The sequence below is a fragment of the Magnolia sinica genome, chromosome 18, assembly GCF_029962835.1.
Source record: "Magnolia sinica isolate HGM2019 chromosome 18, MsV1, whole genome shotgun sequence".
In the NCBI taxonomy this organism is placed as follows: domain Eukaryota; kingdom Viridiplantae; phylum Streptophyta; class Magnoliopsida; order Magnoliales; family Magnoliaceae; genus Magnolia; species Magnolia sinica.
The window spans coordinates 49,606,172-49,615,491 of NC_080590.1; the positions used below are offsets into that span (position 1 = coordinate 49,606,172).

A 9,320-nucleotide genomic window follows, 5' to 3' on the forward strand; every position below is an offset into this window, starting at 1 on the left:
GATAAGGTCATCATGTCTGTACAGGGCATCATATTTATGGAAAGCAGTGGCTTCGATAAAAAAGCAGGGTGTGGGCAAGGGTAGGCTTCCATTTGGGGGATGGGAAGACCATTACGTTTTGGGAGGATAGGGAGCAAAAATCATCTATTCACTTTTGGGAGAGGTTGTTACTTAGGCACCGCCGTGTCGTAATCTAGTTGATTCAGAGATAGAAGAATTTATTTGGTTGATAGATCTGCTCTCCAAAGTATCCTCGGTGCCTATGGAAGCGGACCAAATGATATGGCTCAAGAACAAGTTGGGTAAGTTCTCAATTAAATCTTTTTACAAGCATATAAGTGAGGCCGACATCAATGAGGACATTTGTCCGACATCTTTTGTTTGCCGGTATGGGCCTCCTCCAAAGATAGTGGTGCATGCTTGGTTGGTGGGAACAAAGAAGGTGCTAGCAGTGGACAATCTTCGTAAAATAAGGATGATCATCCTGAATGTTTGCTTAATCTGTTATCAAGATGAGGAATCAGTGGATCACCTCTTCATACATTGTTTGTTCGCACAGAGGTTTTGGGATTGATTTTTTGATTTGTTCGGGGTCGCATGGGTGTCGCCAAGCTCTATTGACCAGTTTATGTTGGTGCAACTTGGTGGAGGCAAATGGGAACATAGGAAAAAAGTGTGGCATTTATGTTTAGTGGTGGGTTTGTGGTTCATATGGCTAGAGAGGAATGATCACTATTTCAGGAAAAAGGCAGGGGGAGGTGTTGGAGGTTTTCAATAGGGCTAAATTAATGGATTGGGTGATTATATCCAAAGTTATTTCTCAATTCCCGATCAGTTGGATTGAGTTGTAATTTTTTTTTTCTTGTTTCTTAGTTTTCTATAGATTTGGCTCTAGTCTTCCATGAATAAATTTATCATCCTTCAAGAAAAAGAAGAAGAAGAAGAAGAAGAAGCTTCTCTTCATGATTAATGTGTTAATTTAGAAATTATTGATCGACATTTTGCCTTTGTAGTAGCTGATAATTTTTTAATGTTTTTGCATTATCAATAAGATTACTGGCGTTCCAAAAATCATTGATCAACGTGGAAAGACTGAGATAACCCAGTTTGTGTTGGCCTCTTAGTTCTTGTGTATGCATACAAAGTCTAAACTCCTGGACTTCTTTTCTTTCCATTTTTTATCGTCCTTTAAAAAAAAAAAAATTTCCCTTGGGGGGGGGGGGTTGGGTCGAGACCAGATGTTGAATTCAAGTTGATGGGACTTCAGCTGCTCTTATATGCCTTAAAATCTGATGGGAATATCTAGTTTTCTTTGAGTGTAAAATTGCTTGAATCCCGTAGCTTTACCTTGTTCTTCATGCTATTCTCACTCTTTTGCAGTTGATTTCCCTTGACATGGGTGCTCTAATTGCGGGGGCGAAATTTCGGGGAGAGTTCGAGGATAGACTAAAAGCTGTACTGAAGGAAGTGACTGAATCTGATGGGCAGATAATCCTCTTCATTGATGAGATCCACACTGTTGTTGGGGCAGGTTGTTATAGTTAGCATGCACACTTACCATTTTCTTTTGGATGCATTCATTGCCAGTGCCCACTTCATTGATGAGATCCCCACTATTTTTGCACTTTTCATTTGTTCTGTTTCATCCTTTGCATTGTATCTAACTGTTTGATGGTTGGAAAATTACTGAACAAGCTCTAAAGAATCAAAACTCAACCTGGAATTGATTAGGGAGCCAGTGAATTGACTCATTATTTGGTTGGATGCTTACATTGAGATTTTTTAGTCTACAAGTTTTATTTTTTTTTATTTTTTTTTAATTTTAAAAATCGGTAAATAAGAAGAGCCCGAAGGCCAACTAGAGCTCTAACGCATTACAGACGAGGACTGATCAACAAGAAGGGATAAACCTTGTACTATTAGGGAGAGAAAAAACTGATGCCTCTGCCCAGGAGCAATGTTTAACTCGAAAGTTGACAGCAGAAACTGGATCACTTTTACTAATTAAAGTGCAGTTGTTCCAGTCTTCAAACAAGCACTAGATGGACTTCAGCGTGGATCATGCCACTTTAAATTGGCGGACACTAGTCCCAGTCGCAAACAGCCAAAGCAAAGGGGCAGTGGATGAGAAGGTGATACTCACATACAAAACTGATTAATGCAATGGTGATCCGCAAGGCACATGAATGTGATAACCCTAGCAGGCACCTTCGGCCATGGGAGCACGTGATTCTCTGACATTTGAAAGCTTCAAACCAAAGATTTTACCGAAATTTCCATGACAGGTTCCATAAATAGATAATATTGTCCTCCCTGGATTTTTCAATCACTAGAGCCGAAAGAAGGTCCATTAGACTCATATCAGATTACTCTGAAGCAATTGTCTGATTTTTTTATTTTTTTATTTTTATTTTTATTTTGAGTATTTAGTGCTTGGTAAAAATTTTGGGTACTCAAATGGGTTTTACAAAAACGATTCACCCAAATTCACTCCTCAAACTCGACCTATTCTTGATTTGCTCCATTTGAGTCTCTGCAAATTTTCTCCCCCTTTTTTTTTCTTTTCTTCCTATCGTGTACCATCATTGTATTAATAGACACTATTTAGAGCAACTTGCTGAAAGGAAATCAATTCCATGGGAAATATGAGCACCAGGTGTCAGGGCTAATGACACACATGATATCTTATGTGCATCTTAGGCGTGACTTGCAAAATAACAAGACAGTTTAGTGAATGTCATGCAGAGAAACTCTTATGTGATTTGAAGTGTTTTAGGTGAGGCAAAAGTGCCAATTAACGTGTTTCAAACCTCTATTACAGGTGCCACAAATGGCGCCATGGATGCAGGCAATCTGTTGAAACCAATGCTTGGTCGCGGAGAGCTGCGATGTATTGGTGCAACTACCCTTGATGAATACCGCAAATATATTGAAAAAGATCCAGCCCTTGAGCGTCGTTTCCAGCAAGTTTATGTTGATCAACCTACAGTAGAAGATACAATCTCAATATTACGTGGGTTGCGTGAAAGATATGAGCTGCATCATGGGGTACGCATTTCTGACAGCGCACTTGTTGAGGCTGCAATTCTTTCAGACCGTTACATCAGTGGTCGCTTTTTGCCTGATAAAGGTAATCCATATTGAAAGAACCCTCCATTTTTCACTGTATTGCAACATGTTTTATGTAGTAACTGAAGTGTCCTGTAAATCAGTAACTATGTTTCTGACTCATTTTGTTACATACATGTCAGCCCATGGTTTGTGATCTGAACCATCATCTGCTGATGGCCATCATTGTTTTTAAATGGGGGATTGCCAGTAAATCTCTTAGACTGGAAGATCCTGACCCTTAAAAAAAATGATATTTTCTTCATTGAATCTGGATCACGTTGGAGTATATTCCTTGTGAGTGTTTATTTTTGTGCCAGCGTATGGACGCACGCACATCTTTGGGCTTGACATTGTAATTTCAGCAGATTGATGGTTTGGATTGCTGGATCATAAGCTGTACATGCATGGGATTCTGCGTGTCAGCAAACTCTGTTTGCTGATATGCAGAACCCAATAATGTCTCTGCTTTGCATGCCTGATGCTCCCCTGCTTGCTTACTAGTGAAAATTGGATTGAATAATTTTACTGATTTTGTTGTTTTTATATGATTCAAATGTATTTGTAGATGTTTGTTAATTACACACTTGTGTACATCTGCTTTCCAACTTGTCTACTTGATGCCGCATGATCTGGCACTTGTGGAACATATGATCTATTCATCATATGGATTCAACTGTGTAGTGATGCCTGGGCCAAAAATTAGCTTTATCACTCATTAGGTGGCCCACTGTATGAAACAAATGGATGTCCCAAAAATCTTGGCCTAGTTTTTAGCAGTCTATTTGTCTGTATACTGGCCTACCAAATGAATGGGGCACCAAATTTTGGCACAGGGCATTGGCAAACTGAATCACCAATGGATGGCTTGCAGTTCCACACAGTGCTGTGTTGACACATGCAGCAATTTTGTAGGGGGGAGGGGCTATGCGTTTCTCTGTTTAATTTTTCTTATGTTTAGGCTTCTGAAACTATATTTATAGACCATATATCATCATCATGAAAGTCTCATCCCAACTAATTGGGGACAACATAAAAGTTGTGGTAAAAGTTTCTCTGTTCAAGTACATATTTTTCTTATGTTTGGGCTTCTGAAACTATATTTATAGACCATATATCATCATCATGAAAGCCTTATCTCAACTAATTGCAGACAACATAAAAGTTGTGGAAAAAGTTTCACACCAGCTGCCAATCTGATGCAGCCCTCCTTTACTGGGCTTGGGACTGGCAATGAGAGCACAAAACTCCTGCAGGCTATGTAATAGTCAGTTACATAGGACCAACAGTATTTGTAGATGATCTATCAAGTGATATCATCAGCTAACTGTTTGGACATGTCGGCATACCTGATAGTTGAGTCTTCGTATCTGACACTGAACGTCCTAACAATCACTGACATGCATCTTTTGTGCATGTGACATGGAATCTGGCATCTATCCTCTAAATAGAACTCAAGGTCTTGCTATTTGACCAGGGCTGGAGACTCGAGAAAGGAATAAAATGCTATTTTCATGCACTGGATCATCCATACTCAAAAACCAAGATGCATTGTCCTTCACAAGTCTGTATATAGTGTTAGTCCATCTATTGAACAATAGGCACAATGTACCAATATGTATGGATTTGGTGAGATTTCCCTATTTATGGTTGATCTCGCATCCATTTTTGTTCCAGCAATCGATCTAGTTGACGAGGCAGCTGCAAAACTGAAGATGGAGATAACTTCCAAACCAACTGCTTTGGATGAAATTAACCGTTCTGTATTGAAGCTAGAGATGGAGCGTTTATCTCTTACTCATGATACAGATAAAGCTTCAAAAGATAGGTTGAGTCGCTTGGAAGCGGAGCTGGCTATCTTGAAAGAAAAGCAAGCTGAGCTGACTGAGCAGTGGGAGCACGAGAAATCTGTAATGACACGCATTCAGTCTGTCAAGGAAGAGGTATACAAGACTTTATGTTTGTAGTCTAGAGCTTGTTCAAAGTGAGACTTTTTTTATTTCTTATTTTTGAAGGATAAAGGATATTCAAAGTGAGAATATGTCCATCCTTTGTTCAGAACTTACATTAAACATGAAATGTGGTTTAAAAACTTGAAATCAAGTTTGGACATATTGATAATCTAGATTCAATTAAGTATTCAGTTTTGAAAAATCTTACAAAGATGTCTTCTATTTCAAGTTTTTGAGCATTCAAGGATTTTCCAAGGATTGAATTTGACAGAACTCTACCAAGTTTTTGCATGTTTGATCAGTTTTAACCAGCATATCCGCCTCGTAGTGATGCCAGCTGATCCCGATCCTGAGTAGAGGGTTGATGTTAGCTATGTACCAGTTGTCAAACATTTGTAGATAAATCATGAGAATGAGCTGATCCCAAGAAAAGGTCCACCCCTTACCAAGTCTTCATCCATGTGAATCATGATTGAGATTTTTAAGTTTGAACTTTTTACGTCTGAAGAGCTGATGCTGTTGACATTTAATTCAAATTTTCAAGTTTATACCAATTCACTCAAATTTTCAAGTAATCTGACGCTGTTGACATTTAATTCGAATTTTCAAGTTCATACAAATTCACTCGAGTTTTCAAGTAATTGCTTTTGAGTTCCTCGAGGTATCAATTGAGAGATTTTTCCAAATTTAAAAGACTAACCGGCTAACCTACTTTAACTAGTTTTAATCAAGTTGACTTGAATTGTTCAGCACCTTTACTGACTGGTCATTTCATGTTGTAGATTGACAGGGTAAATCTAGAGATTCAGCAGGCAGAACGTGACTACGACCTTAATCGTGCTGCGGAATTGAAGTATGGGAGCCTTATGTCTTTGCAACGCCAACTAGAAGCTGCAGAAAAGGAGTTGGATGAATATCAAAGATCTGGGAAGTCCATGCTAAGAGAAGAAGTTACAGGTGATGACATTGCTGAAATAGTCAGCAAGTGGACGGGCATTCCTGTTTCAAAGCTGAAACAGTCAGAAAGAGAGAAGCTGTTACATTTGGAAGAAGAGCTGCATAAACGTGTTGTGGGTCAGGACCAAGCTGTAAAATCCGTAGCAGAGGCCATACAGCGATCCAGGGCTGGTCTCTCTGATCCACATCGTCCTATTGCTAGTTTCATGTTCATGGGTCCAACAGGAGTTGGCAAGACGGAGCTTGCCAAGGCGCTTGCTTCTTACATGTTCAACACTGAAGAAGCTCTTGTGCGGATTGACATGAGTGAGTACATGGAAAAGCATGCTGTTTCCAGATTGATTGGAGCTCCACCTGGCTATGTAGGCTATGAGGAAGGTGGGCAGCTTACAGAGACTGTCCGTAGGAGGCCATATTGTGTTATCTTGTTTGATGAGATTGAGAAAGCTCATTCCGATGTGTTCAACGTATTTCTTCAGATTCTGGATGATGGCAGGGTGACTGATTCTCAAGGCCGTACAGTAAGCTTCACCAATACTGTTATCATCATGACATCGAATGTGGGTTCCCAATACATTCTCAACACAGATGATGAAACTTCGTCGAAGGATTCAAATTACGAAATGATTAAGCAGAGGGTACTGGAAGCTGCCAGATCAATATTCCGTCCCGAGTTTATGAATCGTGTCGATGAATATATAGTTTTCCAGCCTTTAGACCGGGAGCAGATAAACAGTATCGTGAGGTTGCAGGTACACATTGCTGAACAGCTCTCTTTATGGTGTGTTTGGGTGCACTCAATCATGAGCGGAATGATTTCTTTCCGCCTCAATCACGAATGATGCCGTCTCTAATGGGGCATGCAACAATGTTGCATGTGATTGTGGAAGAAATGCGTTTTTTCTAAGTTTCAAACATAGTTTTTTTTTTGTGTGTTAATCAACAACATCGGTCATAATCGAAGGATCTACGTTTACTCCCTAGAGACTAACACGTGCACACTTGTCTGGTGGCTTACACAAGGAGTTGATTTAGGCCCTACACAAGAGCTAAGGTCTTACACAAGTGTCAAGGTCCTACACAAGAACTTAGTCGAGTTTGAGTCACAAACTCTTACCCTCAAGCTTACATAAGGAAAGAGAGTATATGGATTCTTACAATTGACAACTTGTCGGATTAAGTCCCTTTTGTAGCACAATCTTGGGTTGCTTGATCGATGCTCTACCATGCTTCAATCAACTCTCATTTTGCTTTCCCGATCGTGATGCTAATGCTTTGCTCATGTAGTGCTCCTTTGAGGTGACCAAGGTGATGGGAGGTTGATTGAATCTTCTACAACTAATGGAAAGTAATTCCTAGGGGATTCACCTAGATGGATCTTATAGAAGATTTAGACAATGGTATGCCTATAGAGGTTGAGTCTAATTTTTAGAAAATGGAGGAATTGAAGCACATCTTCAAGGTGAAGGTTGGAATCCTCATTAGAGTGATAATCTCAAGGAAGATGACTTAGAACTCATTGGTTTAGAGGCTTGGGATGAGGGATATAATCATGGAATCACTAAACTTCTATTACACCAAAAACCCTTCAAAATGCCTAAGAATTAAATGCCCTTTTTAAGAAGTTAGAGTTCCAATGGTCAGAAAACGGGCAAATAACGACTCTTTCGATGGGATCGAGCAAGGCCTCGATGGCATTGAGCAGCACTTTGATGACATTGAGCAGTGCTTTGATGGCATCGATGAAATCAGATTTCTAGCTGAATTTGTTGATAGACATTTTACACACTATTATCTGATGCCATCGAGTAGTCTTCGATGGCATTGATGATGTCATTGAAGATTCCTCGATTCAATTGAGAAACTCGGATAACTTGCTGGACATATCTGAGTTACCTACTCGATTCCATCGAGTAGTCTTCGATAACCCCTCAAGGTTTGCTCGTTGGGATTGAGCAACATTCGAAATTTGTTGTTTTGGGCATATGATTTCACATCAACTTCACACCTCTTCTAGCCTTATTTATTATGTTTCAATTGAGTTTTTAAGGCTAATGGATGATCAACAAGGTTTACCTATTAAGACAAGATCATCTAGAGGTTCAAAGGTTGTTTTGGGTCAAGCGTTAGGGTCACCAAGGCACCTCATTTATCTATTCTTTGCTTCTTGATGCACTTGTCCTCTTATGTCTTCAGCTTCTAACTGCCCAACCAACTACATGACACAAGGAATTACGTGATTGATAAATAAGATACACAAATCAGTGCATTAACATTCACAAGCAACTGTCAGTCCTGCTACCAGTGCTCCAAATAGTACAATTGTGTTATTGAGGTTATTTAATTAGTTATTCCTTATCCTGATAATTTTTGATTTTTGCCAACATACTTGTTAAAATTTCGAGCCGAGTCTAGTGATGACTTGTCCGAGTCTTCAAGCTGAACTGACCTGGCTAGACATCAAGTCACGTCAAGTTTTCAATTTTCTAAACTATGGTTTCATATTTATAAATGTGCTATCTAAAATGACCCTTTACCCATAATTGTCTAATTTAGGAAGCTGTTGGATCTGCTCCAATTGGGATTTGAGCACATATCCAAATCCTGGGAGGATCATCTAGTTTCCAATCTATCTTGTCTTTGGTTATTTGAACCAGATGTTCCGAATTTTCTATTCAATGCTTGATCTTCCATGCGGATTTAAAAGCACTGGAGTGCTGGGTGATTTTTGTCTTTTTGTTTCTGATGGATTTATTTCAGATTTCTTCTTCTTTCTAATTGTTGATGTATTGGTCGCTTGCATTTGAATTGCAGTTGGAACGAGTACAGCAAAGGGTTGCAGATCGGAAGATCAGAATTCAAGTGACTGATGCTGCGGTTGAGTTGTTGGGAAGTCTTGGGTATGACCCCAACTATGGCGCCAGGCCAGTGAAACGTGTAATCCAGCAGAACGTTGAGAATGAGCTGGCGAAGGGTATTTTGAGAGGAGAGTTCAAGGATGAGGACACTATCTTAATTGATACGGAGGTTACAGCATTCTCCAATGGCCAGCTCCCCCAACAGAAGCTGGTATTTAGGAAGTTGTATTCAGGTTTGGATACACCAGTGCAAGAAACCCGGGTAGATTTCTCACCGAGCCACTGATGTTTTTAATTTCTCCCCAATATAGGTTCTGTATAAAGCACTGTTAAAAGGTTCCTGCATGAGGGAAATAGCCAAACATCATCTTTGTATGCCATGTTGTTTCTCTACATCAAATCTGAAAAGAAGAAAATGAGAAAGAAAATACCAAGTTCTTGTTTT

At 39.5% G+C, this 9,320-nt stretch overlaps 1 protein-coding gene across 1 annotated transcript in view; it reads left to right on the top strand.

Moving 5' to 3' along the window:
• Nucleotides 1–9,320, top strand: part of LOC131233090 (chaperone protein ClpB3, chloroplastic-like) — a 70,999-nt gene extending 61,679 nt beyond the window's left edge. Inside the window, exons 6-10 of the mRNA XM_058229695.1 lie at nucleotides 1,381–1,531; nucleotides 2,822–3,130; nucleotides 4,786–5,051; nucleotides 5,843–6,769; nucleotides 8,832–9,320. Of these exons, the coding sequence (XP_058085678.1) occupies nucleotides 1,381–1,531; nucleotides 2,822–3,130; nucleotides 4,786–5,051; nucleotides 5,843–6,769; nucleotides 8,832–9,161 (1,983 nt within the window). The 3' untranslated portion in view covers nucleotides 9,162–9,320. The remainder of the gene's footprint in view (nucleotides 1–1,380; nucleotides 1,532–2,821; nucleotides 3,131–4,785; nucleotides 5,052–5,842; nucleotides 6,770–8,831) is intronic.